Source organism: Mauremys reevesii, linkage group 6 (genome assembly GCF_016161935.1).
Source record: "Mauremys reevesii isolate NIE-2019 linkage group 6, ASM1616193v1, whole genome shotgun sequence".
NCBI classification, from domain to species: domain Eukaryota; kingdom Metazoa; phylum Chordata; order Testudines; family Geoemydidae; genus Mauremys; species Mauremys reevesii.
The window spans coordinates 120,991,632-121,010,384 of NC_052628.1; the positions used below are offsets into that span (position 1 = coordinate 120,991,632).

At 43.4% G+C, this 18,753-nt stretch overlaps 1 protein-coding gene and 1 long non-coding RNA gene across 3 annotated transcripts in view; one reads left to right on the top strand and one right to left on the bottom strand.

Moving 5' to 3' along the window:
- Positions 1–2,983: 2,983 nt before the first annotated feature.
- Positions 2,984–4,059, bottom strand: LOC120408230. The gene is made up of 2 exons (XR_005600553.1): positions 3,626–4,059; positions 2,984–3,536 (listed from the first exon to the last, which is right to left on the bottom strand). It is a non-coding gene; the product is annotated as an uncharacterized LOC120408230 (long non-coding RNA).
- A 149-nt stretch (positions 4,060–4,208) lies between these two features.
- Positions 4,209–18,753, top strand: part of ZCCHC7 (zinc finger CCHC-type containing 7) — a 162,881-nt gene continuing 148,336 nt past the window's right edge. Inside the window, exons 1-2 of one of the 2 annotated variants that reach the window (XM_039544928.1) lie at positions 4,209–4,394; positions 14,127–14,835. In XM_039544928.1, the coding sequence (XP_039400862.1) occupies positions 14,151–14,835 (685 nt within the window). In that variant the 5' untranslated portion in view covers positions 4,209–4,394; positions 14,127–14,150. The remainder of the gene's footprint in view (positions 4,395–14,126; positions 14,836–18,753) is intronic. The other variant, XM_039544927.1, reaches the window with a different exon arrangement.

Sequence of the window (18,753 nt, forward strand, 5' to 3'; positions counted from 1 at the left end):
ATTCCTCTACAGTGGACCACTATCTTATTATCCCTTTGCAGAAAGCAAATTGCATAGTCTTAGGCAAACCATTATTGGAGTGCCTGCGATCTAAATCTTGGGGTAACTACATAGGGGAATGGTTCGTGGAGCCCTTTCAGCAGAGGCGGATTAAAATTTATTGGGGCCCTGGGCCCAAAGAACTTTTGGGGCCCCCTATACTGCTCGCCATGGAACCTCGCTCCCTGCTCCTCCTCTCTCCCTGAGGCCCCACTCCCGGCCAGGCCAGAAGTCGGAGACTGGCCATGGTAAGAGACACCGAGGGAGCCTGGGCTGCTGAGGAGCCCTAGACCTTCCATCCGCCCTGGGACACAAGCCAGGGGCTGTTCTCTTCCCACCCGGGGCAGGTGGAGGGTCTGAGACTCTCCACAACAGCCCAGGCTCCTTGGGCATCTCTCACTGTGGCGCAGCTCCAGCTTCTAGCCTGGCCAGGGCCCCAGGGGGAAGAGGAGGAGCAGGGGACAGGATTACAGTTCAGGCACCAGTGCCCCACCCCCTTCTACCAAGGTTCTGGTGCTCCTGCAGGGGCCCCCCAAATTGGCTGGGGCCCCTGGGCATCCGGGCATTAGTCCACCACTGCCTTTCAGATAGTCCACAACACACAGTCCCTGGGCACACAAATAAATCAGTGGGGAAGGAAGGAGAATAAAGAGGTTGAAAGTGAGGGAGCCCAGGGTAACCCATGAAATGAAGGCGCATGAGAATCCCTGCTACAGATCTTTAGACATTAAGGGTGGGTGAACTATAGTGCCAAAACAAGAGAGTCTGGCTTTGCTCTGTGTATGTCAAAAAGGAGCAATAAAGGCAGATTTATCGTGCTCCTTTAGCATTACATGTATCAGACCCACCTCTCCACCTTTTTACCAGATCTTTGGAGGACGCAAATGGAGTCTCAGTATCCCCTCCAACCACAGCTGAAGTTGGAGGGACAGCTGTAGCTCATAGCCTCCTGTGACAACTCTGTTCAGGTCCTACAGAGATCTTGACAGGGTCTCCACCACAGAGAAGAGCACTGAGGACCTGCTTTTTCTTCTGCTTGTTCTGTTACATTAGAAATATCTTTGGAAAAAAAAGCAACCCAAACATTTTTGAACTTATCCGTATAAACCCTAAAGAGCCAATAAAAGGCAACATCTACTTTTGCGTATGTAGCAGCCCTATTTATAGCATACCTCCGGCACTGAGCCAGAAGCAAGTGAGAGACCAATGCAGCACCTGGACCGAGGGTGGGAAGGACTGCTAGGGCATGGAACATGAGTGTGGTGCGATGACAAGGGTGAAGATGGAAACCTGCATGGAGGAAGAATGGAGGCACCTGTATGAGGATGTGGCTGAAGATGCAATCCTCAAACTGGCAGGGCACTACAGTCTGCAATAGGTGAATCTTCTCATGGGCTTTTCCCTCCTGTGCTCCCAGTGAAGCTAGCTGTAATAGCTGCCATTCACATCCCTCATAGTGCTTTATCAGGATCACAAGTTCACAGACTCGTGGGAAAGAGAAAGACCGTAGTGCTAACTTCTACCAAGCATCCTGAGGCAAAGACAATTAACCCCAAAGCAGCTACACAAGTGCCACATGGCAGGAAGCTAGAGGAGAATAAATATTATCACAAGAATACTTCAACTACAAGTGGGAAAAAGCATTAGATTTTTGACAGAATTGCTTGATCACACTTTGGTTCGTTGTGAAATATATTCAAGAGACTAAATGTCAGTTTGGTTTAGTGCTAAAAGCCAATACTAATATAGTACTGGAAAAAGGTCCAATATGATACCAATCTCCAGGAAGCCATCTCATGCAGGGTTGTCACATTCACCTTATGCAGAAGGTGTGCTCCCAAATTTACACCCCCTAATACCATCTTTGTATACCCTACCAGTTGACAAGTAAAGTAAGCTATGTACATCATCTGAAACTAGATATAACCACTCAGCTTTCTACCTTGTTCTTCTGGTATCACGGTGTATTCCTTATCTCTTTGTTCTGAATACATGCAGTCCAGGTACTAAGGAGCATGAAGGCATTGTACCATGGCAGAACATTCATGTTTTTGTCCTTTTCCTTTGGGATATTCCAGTATTAGCCTGAGAGAGTAACTCCCTACTTCTTACTATGTCCCAATCCTGACAGCTTTCCTATCTACCTAAGCCAAAGCTTACTTCAGCTAATGCATGGTGTTTTGTAAAACTTGACATGGGTGGAAAGAATTGTGGGAGAGAATAATACATTCAGTTAACAATTTCCTAACCCTTATATAATACTATACCTAGCATATGTATTGGCTAACAAGATTCTAGACATTAAGTGGCTGACAACCTGCCAATGTACCAGCTATCCTATCAGCACTGTGGTCATAATTATTGAGGATCAGTAATACAGGAGGGGAAAAAGACTTTTAAATGATTCCAGGGAAAACACTGGCTCTCTGTTCCTTGAAGACATCCAGAATGCTGCTGACAGAATCATCCCCCTTTTCCCATCTCATAAGTCAGGGTGGGCAAACTTTTTGGCCTGAGGGCCACATTTGGGTGGGGAAATTGCATGCAGGGCCATGAAAGTAGGGCCAGGGTTGGGGTGCAGAAGGTGGTGCAGAGTGTGGGAGCAGGCATGGTGTGCAGGAAGGGGCTCAGGGCAAGGGGTTGGGGTGTAGGAGGGGGCTCAGGGAAGAGGGTTGGGATGCAGAGTGCGGGGTGGGGATGGATAGATGGCAAGGGAGTTTGGGGGAGTGGGCAGGGGTGGATAGGAGTTGGGGGAAAACAGGGGGTTGAATGGGGGCAGGGGTCCTAAGGGGTAGTCAGGAATGAGAAGAGGGGTTGGATGGGGTGGCAGGGGTCCGGGGGCTGTCAGGGAACAGGGGAGGTTGGATGGGGCAGGAGTCCCAGGGGGGCAGATAGGAGGTGGGGGTCAGGCCATGACCCCCTCCCCACCTGGCCTGCCAAACAATTTACAAAACCTGATGCAGCCCTCAGGCCAAAAAGTTTGCCCGCCCCTGCACTATGGGATCAGAGAGGTGGCCCTGACTGAAGCAATACCCATTTGTGGCTAGAAAGAGAACCACCTCCTACAGCAGACTGTGGAGCTATTGGTAATATGCTCATCCCTCTTCTTCAGGCTGTGATCAGCAAGGAGATAGATATCAGTGTCATTGTCTTTAGCCGTGGTATTAACAATCTGCAGAGATGCACAGGGCAGTTCCCTCTCAAAGCTATCATTCCAGGCTCTGCAGACTTGTGCAAATATTGCACCGTCAGTTAGGATGGGGTCATTCCCCTCCCTGTCAGGCCTCTTGGTCCTGGCTCTCTGCAGATGGGGTCAGTCCCCTCCTCTGATGCTATAAGTCTGTACAGATTCAAGCAGTGTCGCTGCGTTGGGCCATTCTGGGGTCAGTCCACTCTCTTGGGGCCATTGGTCCAGGCTCTCTGCAGACTCAGGCAGGGTCGCTGTGTTGGTCACCCTAGGGTCAGGCCACTCGCTTGGGGCTACTGGTGCAGGTTCTCTGCAGACAAAAGCAGCATTGCTATGTCAGTCACTATGGGGTCAGTCCCACTTACTTGGGGTATCGCTGCATGCTCTCCGCAGACTCACTGTATCGGTCACTCTGGGCTAACTCCCCTTTACTGGGGCAGCCTGCGAAGGCTCTCTGCAGACTCAGGCAGCATTGCTCTGTTGGTCACTTCTGCAGGCTCAAGCAGTGTCGTTGTACCAGCCGCTCTAGGGCCAGCCTCCCTGGTGCTATGGGGCAGGCTTAGGCAGCGCCGCTGTATAGGTTACTGAGGGGTCAGTAGTCTATGGGGGCTATTGGTGCAGGCTCTTAGCAAGCTCAGGCAGCGTTGCTGCAGCATCACTGCGGAGCCAGCCCCAGGGCTATGGGTCCAGGCTCTCTGCAGACTCGGGCAGGGTCGCTGAGAACGAGCGGTTCCCACCTCCCCGCCCATGACAACCCCGCGTAGGCTGCCAGCCCGCACTCCCCGGGCAACGCTCAAAACGGCCGGTCTCGCGCCACGCGCCCTGACCGTACTGCTCCCTCCCCCCGTTCCCGCCCCTCTGAGCGCCACGTGCCGCGGTCACGTCGGAAGCCCCATGGACTCATGGGACATGTAGTTTTTTGGCGGTTCGGCGCCGCCCAGGCTCCGTCCGCGAGCCGAGGGTAGCGGCCGGGACCGCGCCTCGCCAGCGGCGCGCGGGACCGTGGGGAAGCGCGGAGCTCGCGCCAGTGAGGCGCGCGTTCAGCAGCTCTCCCCTGCGCCGGAAGTGCCGGCGCAATGGGCGGGGCCTCGGGGGCGTCCCCGGCGCGTGTTCCGGTCGCGGGGCTTCCTGGTTGGTGCTTCCTGGTGCAGGAGCCGGCAGTGAGTATGTGAGTGAGCGGGGCCGCCGGCGGGCAGGCAGCACCCAGCGTGGCGGGCCGGGCCTCGCCGCCTCCTCAGAGCCCCTCCCCCCCGAGCTTCCCCCCCTTCTCAGAGCCCCTCCCCCCTGAATGCCCCCCGCCCGAGCCTCCCCCTCCTCAGAGCCCCTCCCCCCTGAATGCCCCTGCCGGAGCCACTCCCTTTCCATGCCCCTGCCTGGCCAGAGCCCATCCCCTGCATGCCCCACCCCTTTCTCTTCCATACCCCTACCTGTCCAGAGCCTCCCCCTTCTCAGAGGCCCTCCCCTGAATGCCCCTGCCCGAGCCTCCCCTCACCCCTTTCTCTGTGCCCCTCCCCGGCCAGAGCCCCTCACCCCACCCCTTCTCTTCCATACCCCTACCTGTCCAGAGCCCCCTCTGCCCCTGCCCCAGCCAGAGACCCCATTCCCTCCAGCCCCTTCTCTTCTATACCTCCTCCTTTTCCAGAGCCACCTCTGCCTGCGCTCCCTGCCCAGCCAGTGTCTGCCTCCATGTCCCCTGCCCGCCTCTGCATTCCATGCCGCCTGTTTCCAGAGGCCCTTGCCACTCTCCCGCAGCTCTGGTCTTGCCCAGAACCTCCTGCCTGCCCCCAAGCTCCATCGTCCTAAAGCTCCCTTTCTCCAGAGCCTTTTCAACCCCCTTATACCTTGTGTTCCCCAGAGTCCAAATGCCCCTTTCCTCAGACTCCCCTCCCCAGAGCTGCTGCTTCACCACATACACCCTGTCTCAGATCCTGGAGAACATCACTTCCACTACATGTCCTCTGCATCAGTGCCCCCCACCCCATCCTCATCATGTCCTGCCCAGAGTCACCTCCCCACTTGCCTACCCCTTTCCTCATCTCCCTTCCGCAGCCCCAAACCGCCTACATGACATGGTTTCCATATGATGCTGGCTCCCAAATGTTGACCCTTTTACACCTCACTAGTGTAAATCAGCGTATTGCAGCTGGCCTTGATACTGGGGTCCCAGCATGCAGTACTCCCTCTTGATCCAAGTAGTGTCTACTTAGACCAAGATGGTACATCTCATGTTGGCACCTGTTGTCTTTATTTAAGCTGAGGTGGGCCAGGCTCTGCTGTCTTGTGCCATAAAAGCTTTTAGTAGTGCTAAATGCCTTAAATTTTAGAGCTGCTTGGTATTAAAAAAAAAAAAGTGCTTGTTGTCCGTGTTATTGTATAAATGTCTAGTTCTTCAATTGCTATATGAGTGCCAAACCTGTAAGTCCCTAGACAATTCAGGAAAAGAGTGAGTAGTGGGTCCCTGGCAGTTTCATCCTTAGAACTTTGTATTTTATGGGAAAGGTTAGAAGGAGGCACTTGGAGGGGGAGAAGAGATTAATATAATTTCAATAAAATTACATTTGTGTGTTCTGTAAATGGGTACCACATATATTCTGCATAGACAGTTGGGTTATCACCTTTCCTCTCCTTCCCCGTTCGCTGTCCTAAAAACCTCCATCTTTATGATCTGCTACACTGGAATAATGTTGGGTTATTTATAAGTTCATCATATGGATTGTTGGCAGAGAGCTGTGCTTAGGTCTTCAGGTAAAATTCATCCTTGATGTAAAGGGACAGTTCAGCTGATTTAAATGGAGTTGCACTCATTCTGTGATCACAGTGGGAAAAAGTGTTTCGATAACATCCCTAAGAGATCACTGTAAAGAATCCCTGGAGTTTTTAATACTTTTATAAGAACAAGAATGCCCATACTCGGTCAGACCAGTGGTCCATGTGATTGTGCATTGAATGAAGGAAATACACCTCTACCCCTATATAACGTTGTCTTCGGGAGCCAAAAAATCTTACCGTGTGAAACCATGTTCTATTGAACTTGCTTTGATCCACCGGAGTGCGCAGCCCCCCCCCCCCCCGCACAGCTTTACCGCATTATATCCAAATTTGTGTTATATCAGGTCGTGTTATATCGGGTGTACTTCCTTTTGTTTGTTTTAAACCTGTTACCTATTAATTTCATTGGGTGATCCCTGGTTCTTTTGTTATGTAAAGAGGTAAATAACACTCCCATATTCTCTTTCTCCACACCAGTCATGATTTTATAGACCTCTATCATATCCCCCCTTAGTTGTCTGTTTTCCAAGCTGAACAGTCCCAGTCTTTTAGATCTCTCCTCATATGGAAGGTGTTCCATCCCCTTAATCATTTTTGTTGCCCTTCTCTGTACTTTTTCTGTTTCTAATATATCTTTTTTGAGATGGGGCAACCAGAACCACATGCATTATTCAAGATGTGGGTGTACCATTGATTTATATGGTGGCATTATGCTATTTTCTGTCGTCTTATCTATCCCTTTTTAAATGGTTTCTAACACTTAACTTTTTTGACTGCCTCTGCACATTGAGTGGATATTTTCAGAGGACTAGCCACAAGGACTCCAAGATCTCTTTCTTGAGTGGTAACAGTTTATTTAGAAACCCTCATTCTGTATGTATAATTGGGATTATGTTTTCCAATGTGTATTAGTTTGTATTTACCAATCCTCCATTTTACCTGCCATTTTGTTACCCCGTCACCCAGTTTTGTGAGATTCCTTTGTAACTCTTCACAGTCTGCTTTGGCCTTAACTATCTTGAGTAATATTGTATCATCTGCAAACTATGCCACCTTTTTTGCCCTCTTTTTCAGATCATTTATGAATATGTTGAACAGCACATGTCTCAGTACAGATCCTTGGAGGACCATGCTATTTACTTCTTTCCATTGTGAAAACTGACCATTTATTCTTAGCAGTTATTTCTTATCTTTTAACCAGTTACTGATCCATGAGAGGACCTTCCCTCTTATCCCATGACTTCGCTTAAAAGCCTTTGGTGTGAGACTTTGTCAAATGCATTCTGCAAGTCCAAATACACTCTGTCCACTAGATCATCCTTGTCCACATGCTTGTTGACCTCCTCAAAGAATTCTAATAGATTGGTGAGGCATACATTCCCTTTACAAAAGCCATTTTGACTCTTCCCCAACATATTGTGCTCACCTTTGTGTCTGATGATTCTGTTTAAGACACCATTTCTGTCTCAGACTCAATTTTTTCTTGTTTAAAGCAGTTTTCACTCTACTTGAAAACTATTTCTCTCCATTTGAACAAACTACAAACATGCTAGATAACTAACATTTGAAGAAAGAGCGCTTAGTCTCTCCTGTTGCTTCTTGTTTGGATAGGCTGCTGTTTAGCAATGCAAGCTAGCCTCCCTTTGCCTCTGACGTAATCATAATGGCAGGGCTACTTTATCCATTAGTCTCAACCTCATGGTGCCCTCCATCTACTTCTATGCTACTTGAAACTGGGATAAAAGACACTTAGGCCTGGTCTACACTAAGGGGGAGGAGTCGAACTAAGGTACGCAAGTTCAGCTACGCGAATAGCGTAGCTGAACTCGAACTATCTTAGTTCGAACTACTCACCCGTCCAGACACCGTGGGATCGAAGTCCGCGGCTCCCCCGTCGACTCCGCCACCCCCGTTCGCGGTGGTGGAGTTCCGGAGTCGACGGGAGCGCGTTCGGAGTTCGACATATCGCGTCTAGATGAGACGCGATATGTCGAACTCCGAGAAGTCGAACGCTACCCGCTGACCCGGGCGGGTAGAGTAGACGTACCCTTAGATACATCCTATGTCAGCTCTGGTGCAGGATGGATTAAAATGATTTCAATTTAAATAAAATGTGTTTCAATTTAAATAGATTTGTTTAAAGATTAATATAAATTTACAGCCATCTATCTGAAGTTCTGTTAGAATAATTTAAAACGTTAAAAACACCAGTTCAGTAAGTTAAATAGACATTATGCATTGCACATCTTCAGTTGTCATAGTGGTATTATTCATGATACATGAACTGTGTAGTGCTTTAGCCTATTTAATTAAATATAGATAAAATGGAATAGCGATTTTCTAGTCTGGACTCTTAAGTGTTACAGGTATTATCCAAATCTCAAATGATTTAAATCCGAACAAGCTGGTGGGGATTGAATAGGTTTTGGCAGTTCTCTGAGACCATTGATTTTTCTAGAACAGAATATCTTCATTTGCTGCTTTGTTTTGTTTTGTTTTGTTTTTTATACTTGGGAAAAGGACTAGCTATTCTCCTTTCTCTTGTACTTAGTCCATTAAACAATACAACACATCTTTATTTTGTACAACTTCTTTAATACAGGCTTTGTCCTAAAACAGTTTAGAGTTAAGTAACACCACTACAGAGATTACATAAAAGTACAGGAAGAGAAAAATGAAGATGTATAGGTAGAGCCTGAAATATTTACCAGAGACCCCTGCCATTGCAGGGCCTTCTGACTGCAGTAGAGTTCTGCTGCTCTTTCCTTCCTCAGTATCCTGGCTTCTGCTGGGGCCTTTATCCCTTCTCATTCTCTATTTTTTTCTATAGTCTCTTTCCCATCCTGGATTAGCTCAAATGCCTTTAATGCTAATATTTTTAGCAGCAACCAGCAGGTAAGTATCATGTCAATTTTGCTCTTCAGTTTTATTGCTGTCCATCTGGTATTAAGTAGTACCAGAGAAACTGACTAGATTTGTCAATTTTGTTGACTGCTGCTTTGTGAAGATTTGAGCTGTAGCAGGTGCACTGGAGGTGACTACAGACTCAGGGAGCAAACATGCCAGAGGTCCACATTTGAAAGGCTGTCTTTGCAGCTACAAGGGGATAGAGTGTTAAAAAAGATGTTTTCAATTTACATTTGAAATAAGATGGAGAGTTATTTAAGCGGGAGTTGTCTTCCAGATGGCAAGAGAAGTATGCTGTGTGCATACTTGGGAGTAGCAGGAGGACAGTACTAGATTAGCAGAGGAATTGTGGGGAGAGCGGAGAATGTAATAGAGACGCAGGGTATGTGAAGTTGGTTCAAGCAAGTCCATGAAGAATATTTAATATAAGGGGTACTTTTCTTCCCAATGCAGGGGGGTGATGGCGGTGGTGGTGATGGTGGGAAGGGATAGCATTGGATGCCAGACCACCCAGTTGGTGGTTGTGCACAACACCCTCTAGCATGGATAAATGCTGCTTTCTGAATATTCCAGACAGTACCTTCTCAACTGTGGTCAATGAAGGAGCTTCCTGCAAGAGAATGTGTGTTACTAGCCATTATTCCAGACGTTCATTTGGTATGACTGTTGGGTATTCTTTCTCCATCCTGTAAAAAGCAACAAAGAGTCCTGTGGCACCTTATAGACTAACAGACGTATCGGAGCATAAGCTTTCGAAAGTCTATAAGGTTCCACGGGGCTCTTCATCACTTTTTACAGTATCAGAGGGGTAGCCATGTTAGTCTGGATCTTTCTCCGTCCTGTAACTCTGTCTTCTAGTCAGTAACTACACCTTGCTCTTTTCCGCCCTCCTCCTTATCGCCTATAATGTTTGTCATTTTTCATGCACATGATGCTATTTTTAAAAAAATCTCTCTCTTAAGAAACTTATTTGTTAAATGGCTATACAGAAAACTGCTGTCTAAGGCACAATGTAAATAAGTTGAAAAAATACAATGTTTTTTTTCTCTAATCTGTTTAGGGTGTTGCTTGTAACAACAGTGGTTTAAAAAATTTCAGACAAGTGTGATTTTTTTTTTTAAACTTGGCTATGTTCCTTTAATTGGGTTGTTCTCATTTAGTGTCCGAGAGACACTGCCCGCCATTTTGCAACCATTATTGTTCTTTGCCTGTGGCACAAAGCAGTTTAGTCTCCTGAGGACTAAAATGACTTAATTTAACTGAAGTCATTGGGCTCAACATAGGGATAGTTGCATGAAACTCAGCAGCCTGGGATAGATCAGCCTAGATGATCCAATGGCACCATCTGGTCTGAACTCTAGGACATATTGAGGGAAGCCTTGCACTAAAAGTTGTGCCGTGACTCAGTTAGCGACCGCATTTGGCCAAATCCCTACACTTTTTGTATGTTAGCACCAGGACCTTGACATGGACCTTGAGGCAATGTGGAGTCTGTATTACCTAGGGAAATGGTGGACCAGCTGAAGCTTCTGCTTGGCTTTCACACTCAAACCCAAGGGAGTGCTTTGTGGTAGTCCAGCGTAAAGGTGACGAGCATCAGTCCCTATGGGCAGGCCCACATCTGAAAGGAAATATCCTCTTTAGCTGAAGATCGAAAAAAGCTTTTCTGGCTATTTGAATATCAATAGGAGTTCAGTAAGATTCCAGGACTTCCCCATCACAGTCTGAGTGCAGATGTCTTCAACAGAGGATGAAGGGAAAGCTCTGTCAATTTCTATCAAGGGCTTTCTCTTTTCCTACCAATATAATTTGTTTTCCTTGGCTAGAGATTGACCTACCACTTTTCATCCAAGTATTTTTTCTCTCTCCAGCACTAGAAAGTATGAGTAAAGTTATTGCCCATGTTTGGTGAGAATGAGATGGAGAGCTGGATGCCATCCAGCTTATTGGGTATAAAGCCTGTAGTATCTCATCTCCCCAGTGATCTGACATATATGCCGAAGAAGAGAGGAGACACGATTGATCTCTGTAAGACTCCCCAGTTCAAGAGCCTTGGGGAGGAGGAGCAGTTAGTTATCCATCCTGATCCTCTGGAGTCTATCTGACAGGAGAGAATGAATAGACGTTAATGGGGATGGGCCAAATTGCACTAATGTTGTCTGGATGAGTTAGCAGCACCTCATGATCAAGTGTCAAAGAGTGCTAATAGATCTAACATTGGATGCTTATGTTTTTGGTCATGGCTCACTTAACCAACTTTTCAATAACTTTGTCTAGAATGTGAGGGTTAAAGACACAACAATAATAGGCAAGATTATTTGAGTTGTGGCTTCTTGAACACCAGCCAAAGTATTGCTTTTTAACCCTGATGGGGGGCTCACCTTGTTGAAGGAAGTATTCTATACTTGCTTTCAAAAATCACAGATTATTAGTCTAAGGTGGCATAAGGTTGCTTGATTGGGCAAAAACTCTGTCTAGGAAGATAGTATGTTCCTCATCCTCTGCTCTGATTCTCTCTGTTTGGACCTGGAGAGCTTATATTGAGTGATTCACTGCCAACCCCTGTGCCTCCAAAAGTAACAGAAGGGCTCTTCAAGGTAAATGTTAGTTGAGTCAGAGATTGTCTGAAATCAGTGCTTGTACTTCAGCTATTACAGTTCAGCTAGTCAAGATTTTACAGATGCTATGGCAGAAGTTTTTTTTTTTAATATGTCAAAATGTCTCATCTTGTTTTTCAGTTTTTTATTTAAATTTTTTTTTAAAAAGTTCAAAACCAAACCAAAATGTTTTGAAATTATCAAAACAAAATGTTTTGCTTCAGCGGAACCATTAAGTTTTTCACTTTGTGAAATATTTTGAGATTTGGCCTTTTGTCTCTATTCAGAACAGGAATGTTTTTTGAGTTTTCAAAAATTCTCGCAGTGTGGGAATGATATTTCCTGCCCAGCCCTAGTGATAAGCCAAGGGCTGTGAAACAGTTGGATTCCTATGCTGTCCTTGTCTCTGTCCTTGGATTTTCCCAGCAGATGATCATATTAATCTTTGCTGTGAGCTCAGTAATTTTGAGATGAGGCTGAATTATAGGACTCTGTGAAAATTGTTGGTGGGTACACCATTTCAAACGCAAATTTAAATTAGAGAGGGTGCAAAACCCCTTGTCCAGTGGTCATAAGCATTATTTTTTTTCTACACTTAAAATCTGCAATTAGTTTGCAATTTTAGCTACGTTTACAATGTTTACTTTTGCAAAAACTTGTGTATGTAAGGTCATGTTGGGTACTTTCCTTTTTAGTTTGACCTCATGTAGAATGTTACTATAGACTGAAAGCTCTTTGGAACAGAGACAGTATCTTCTTATGTGTATGTACAGTACCTAGCATAATGGGACCCTGAACTTGGGTGTCTTGGTACTACCATAATAGCAATAGTAAATGTAGATTTGAATTTTTGATTTAGGATTGATGTATATCCTTTGTGGACTTTAACATGGCCAAACCACCACCTTCTACAGCCAAAAAACTCAGGATATATCTATACATTGATTAAGCACCTGCAGCTGACCCAGGTTAACTGACTCGGGCTTGTGGAAGCTGTATAATTGCAGTGTAGACATTCATGCTCAAACTGGAACCCAGGCTCTGGCACTCCATGACAGGGGAGGGTCCTGTCTTGGAGCCTGGGCTCCATCCAGAACCTGAATGTCTGTATGGCCGTTTTACAGCCTCATAGCCCCAGCCCCGTGAGCCCAAGTCAGCTGACCTAGGCTGGCTGAAGGTGTTTAATTGCTGTGTAGACATATCCTCGGAGTCCGGTCTTGTATTTTTTACATAGTCAGAAAGGTCCATTTACTTGAGTAGTTTTATTGTGTCCAGAAATGCAAGATCAGGCTTTAAAGAGGAAAGGAAAATACTTTTTCCTCTATATAATGTGAACCATTTTTAAAGTTATGTTTTCAAAACAAATATTAGTTTTTGTACAAATGGACAAGCTGTGAAATTTGAACGGCAATTCTTCATTGAAAAATGACGCTAAAAATTCTTACTCAGTAGACTTGGTCTCTCTGTGTATCCAGAGTGGCATTTTACTTTACTATGTTTTTGCACTTTTTACCAATGTTAGCACTACCAGAGCCAGCTATGGGAGAGCGAACTGGATTCTATTCATATTATCAGAAGAAATATAATCTAAGTTCCAGTTGCAGAATTCTTATTGTTCATGATGCATGAATCAGAAATAACTTATCTTGTTTGCTAGACACCAGAGGAATGTTATAAACCTGAAATCTCAGGTTCTGTTCCTGGCTCTGGGTGGGAGTGAGTAGTGGTTACAAATTTGGCACATTTATTCTAAAATGCAGTGTTCCTGAGTGGAAGAGATATGAGACTTAGGTTCTATTCCCAGCTCTGCTGTAAGTGGTCTTAGTATCTCTTTTGTAAAATGGGTGAATGGTATCTGCCTGCCTCTTGACGTGCAAATATGAGGCATTGCTCAGTAATAAAGACTGTGAAGTACTCAGAATTAATCCTCAGAGGGGTAGCTGTGTTAGTCTGGATCTGTAAAAGCAGCAAAGAGTCCTGTGGCACCTTATAGACTAACAGACGTAGTGGAGCATGAGCTTTCGTGAGTGAATACCCACTACATGCATCCAACGAAGTGGGTATTCACCCATGAAAGCTCATGCTCCACTACGTCTGTTAGTCTATAAGGTGCCACAGGACTCTTTGCTGCTTTTACAGAATTAATACTGGTACAGTAATTGAAAGAGCTAAAGCTAAAATGCAGGATCTTTTCTTGGCTTCCAACTGAGTCCTGAGCTCTGGTTTTGTGTCTGCCATGTAGGAGGGTTACTGGGGACTAGGATAATGTTAAATGCAATTGTCATGACTGAGTCAAAACAGCTGAGGTTAAAATGAAAATCAAAGTGCAACCTTAACTATAGCATTTGCTATTGTGAATGTTATAAGTAATGTTTCCAGTATCATAAATCTGCTTGGTGTCATGTCATTTTCTGTGGTCATAGCTCTATGATTGTCCGCGGAAACACCTACTAATTTTCTGAGGATATTATGTAGTTAACTATTGTTTGCATTAAGGAGTGATATGAATGATGTTTTAAGTATATAAAAGGCGTCTGCTATTACAGGTGGAAAAAGTATTACACTTTCATAGAGTTTCTGGACCCATTTACTTGGCATTACTGATAAGGTGTTTTGTTTTTTCCTAGATACGGGTCTGCTTTCTTTCCAGAATGTTCGGGGGGCATGGAGACATAGAAACATATGATGATGACCTTTATCGTGAGGAGTCATCCAGTGAACTTAGTGTTGACAGTGAGGTAGAATTTCATCTCTACAGCCAGGTCCATTATGCACAAAGTCTTGGAGAAGTCAATGGGCAGGAAGAGAATGAGGAGATAGTGGACTCTGTAGAGAAGCAAGGTCAGAGTTCAGTTTTGATCAATAAATTGGACCAGGGCAAGAACCTTATATTCTCGGACAATGATGTTGTTCAGATTTCAGATGGCCCTGAGGTCATCATCTTGTCTGACACACCTGATGAAGACAGTGTTTACAAAAGCAAAGTGAAGAAGACAGCAACCTCCCTAACACCAGCTAAACAATATAGTCAACCAGGATGCTCCACACGGAACCTCGCTAGAGCTTCTGCACCCACTACCTTGGATTCTGATGCAAAAAAGTCAAGTAAAGAGAAAAGGGCTAGTGAGAAGTCTAAACCAACTTCTGCTGGTAGAGTACGCATGATCCAAGAGATTCTGGTAATAGAGGATAGCTCAAATGATGAGGAAGAAGAGGAAAGCACAATCTCTGAAAGTGATAATGTGGAGAGCTGGATGCTATTGGGATGTGATACAGATGTCAGAGATGAAAATATCATTTTGAACCTTGAAGGCTGTGGAACTGCTCTCAGTGAAGGTCAGTACTTTTGTATAGATAACACTGAATAGAGTAAAAGAGCTGATGGAAAGATCTGGTTACCATGATATTGATGTCAATATTATAAAGGAAAAATAAAGGGAAAGAAGTAGATGCAGTGCAAGGTGGCAAAAACCAAAAGGAGGAAATTGTAAAGTGGGATGGCAGACATAAAATATGATGTAGCAGATAATCGTTAATACTGTTGTGTATTATTTGAGAAGTGCCAGACATGTGCATAGTGCTTTGCAGAGAAGCAAATGACAGTCTCTCTACTCCAAAGAACTGACAAAGAGAGAGGAGGGAATTCAGAAGGATTTGAATTAGTTAAATAAAACTATTACTTAGAAATAAACAGGGGAGAAAAGATAAACCAATATTTGGGAAGCAAGAATAGAAATAAGAAAGATATATAATGGTTAATTATTGTGATCAAAGCAAATAAGTAAGTAGTGACAATATAGCAATGTCAAGAGAAATTTGAGAATAAGCAAAATTGGAGGGAGAAATCACAAAATTAAGACTACTGAAAAATACAGTAGGAGAAGGGTATAATCCCTATGGTCAGTGTAAATAATTCAATTATACTGAGACTTTGCTGTTTTCTAAAATTTACTATCAACAATATACAAATCCTGCATGAAATAGTACACAGTAATTACTAAACAGCAGGATTATTGATATCTCGCTTTTTGGTATATTTTAAAATATGTTTCCAAGTTACTGTAGAGGAAAGTCAGTGAAGATGACGTAATTCAAAGAATTGATTGTAGAGACCTGTTTTTAGCAAGTCCTTTCCATGGTAAAGTTATCACATTGGCCGCACGTTGTGTCGATTATTTTATTGCTAGGATAATATGTATTCTGGAACCAATGACTGAAAAATCTACTTGACTGTCATCTTCCGTTTCCCTATGCATGCTAGTCTCTCGCTGCACTGAGATAATTTCCAGAAACAGTGTCCCCTGTCAGTCACTTGAGAAGGAGCATTGCTGTCAGATATTGATTCAGTACAGTAAGGCCTGTCAGGTCACCTGTAGCAGTTAGGGCCTTCACTCAGCTTTGACTCTCAAATGTATGGGTAGCACTTTCTCAGCCCTATATTGCTTTAGTTTTCTTTTGGTGCCCACAAATGACACACCATTTAGTTATGGATGTTGAGGGAGACATTCTTAGTTGCTAATATGTGGACTGATATCAGCAAGCAGGAGATTGCTTCAGAATTATTGTTCAAATGGTTAGCACTATTGCCCACATGTTCGTAATGAGGGAGGAAGCCAGAAATATGTCTTCTTTCCCTTCTTTAAATTGTCTGTTCTTTGCCTCTAAGAATTCTGTAACATCCCACCTACAGAATGTGTTTTAATCTTGTTTGCTTTTCTGTAGTTACTTGCTAAATAGATTATAACATGCCCTTTACCACAATGTGTTGCTTTGAGACCATTGTGCGACTGCCCATTGTCTAGAAATTTCACAAAAAAATTGCTGTGCACATTGTTCTCAAATCAATGGCAAGTATAGTGGAACACAAGTTGCCACACCACTTTTCCACATTCTCTATCAAATATGTTTTCTCCCTATAAATCTCTTTTTAACATAATTAAAAAGTATAATAGATAAGTATTAAAACCCAATTTTACTACATTTTATTTGATTGTTTTCTTTTTATATTTTCACATTTTCTTTCCTTTCTTCAAACCCACAACTAACTGTGTCATGGCAGTATGAAGCATATATGTTTCTTTAACAGAATGCTTTGTGGCTTTCGGCAGCAAATGTACCAGGATATTCGGTAATACAGTTTGTGCATAGCAAAATGATACTTTGCTAGTGGTAACTTGTGTACATGTCACTTTTGTTTGATCATCTTATATTGTTCAGCGAATAACCGTATTGGACAGGCAAGGTGATCAATTTATTTTTTGACTCTACACATCCTTTGTAGGCTTACCTGTAGGAATTGCCTATGGTGGTTATAAAAATTATCCCCCAGCAGAATATAGAGAAATGTGTAAAGAATACATAAGCTTTTTATATTACATGAAAAAAGTACATTATTCATTTTTTGGAGATATTTTGTAAACAATTTATCAAAATTGGTATTACATCTAGTAAAATCACTATGTGGAAATTCAAATCTTTGTTCTCTTACTGCACTACCATAATTTTGTTGTGCAGCTGCCTAAACTCAGAGTAGCATTTAGAAAAATTAACTTGTGGCTAATATCCAGAGGTAGTTTTGCTTCATTTGCAGTGAAGCCCTTCAGAAACCCTTCCCATGTTTTTGACTAGCATCAGTAATGGTATTGTCAAGGGTAATCTCATGCTTTATGATTTACAGAACAGTGATCAGTTACACTGTGGAGTTTGCTACCATGTTGTAGCCTTCTTTCCAATATGTGCATTGAACTTAATTTGTTTTTGTTCAGGCATTGTGTCCTCCTTTCACATGTATTTACTTTGCAAAAACTTGCACAGTTTTTTCTGTTTAAAAGGTGCAAGCTAATGATGAAATGTTTGAGAGTAGTCTAATATATGTGAGAGCCAGAAAGGAACTGTGTGATCTGAGCATAAACCCCCAGCCTGAACACAAAAGACTGAGAGGGGTAAAGTGTAGCATGCTTCTTAGAAGAGGTGTAGGTTAAATCAGTATATGTCTGTATTTTGACTGAAATTCAAACAACCTCTATTCAAGCATACACAATGCAGAAAAGTTTGCTCCATCTGGTATTTTGTTTCTAAAACAAATACGGTGATGTCGAAGGTAAAAACGACACAGGGCTGAAAATTATTTTTGTCTTTTGCTGGTATAAAAGTAAAAACCAAAAGAGTATTTAAATATTAATGCATTCAAACATAGTGGATAACCGTAACACATCAATTTTAAGGTGCAAAACCTGCAAATCTTCAATATCTAATATATCCATAATTTATTTATTGAGCTTCAGAGCATCATCTCTCAGGTGCTGTGGACTCCAAGTACAGTGATTTGCTGAAACTTGAACACATTCATGTCAAATTAAAAGAAGAAAAGGAAAAACAAGGTGTTAATTTGTTTTTATTGTAATTGTATTGGCAAATTATTCTTTCAGAGACTTATTTCCTCTAATTCAGGTAGGAATTATTTTGAGAAATATTTTTAGTTATACTCTCAGAATGTTTGGGGCACAGGATTAAACATCACTTCTGTTGATTTACTGTGAATACCTACTATGTAAATTATTACTTTTTAAGGCTTTTAACATGAGTGTAGGGGGGATATAACATTTAGTGACTGGCGAAACCTTTATTTTTTGCCAAAGTTACTTATGGCTGTATACATTTGAGAGACCTCCTGTGACAGTCTGTTGGTATTTGTAGTGCCCAGTTTGATTCACACTAAAAAGGGAATGAAACATGCACAATACTGTGGCTATTGGAGTGGCCTGTTGTGTCAATCATTTGGTGGGCCTGTCTTTGTGCTTGAGATATGGAGATAAAGATACTGAGGTTCCACTAGAATAAAAAATTACTACTCCAGGGAAAGGAATGAAGCACCCCTCCTAATTGTGTTAAGTTTTCTACTTCTGATTTGCCAACATAGGTTAAGCTAAGAACCACATCATTTTTAAATTATAAAAACAAAGAACATCCTTCCTTGGTTCCCCCAGTGCGCGCACACAATCCCTTCCATACATAAACCTCCTGTGTCTATCTTGTGTCTATTATGGTACTTCTTAGAAGAGATGGAAAAGCATACAGTGACCTGCACTTTCCATTGAGACAGAAAGATGTGTTCCTTTTATGCTGGGAAGAAGTGTTTTGGTGCCTGCTGCATAAATCAAGCATCTTCTGCTATTTCTATTTTGAATTAAAATTCTGAAAATTTTAAATCATGCTGTTCAAATTCCTAATCTGTGCATCATGGCTCTTAGGTAC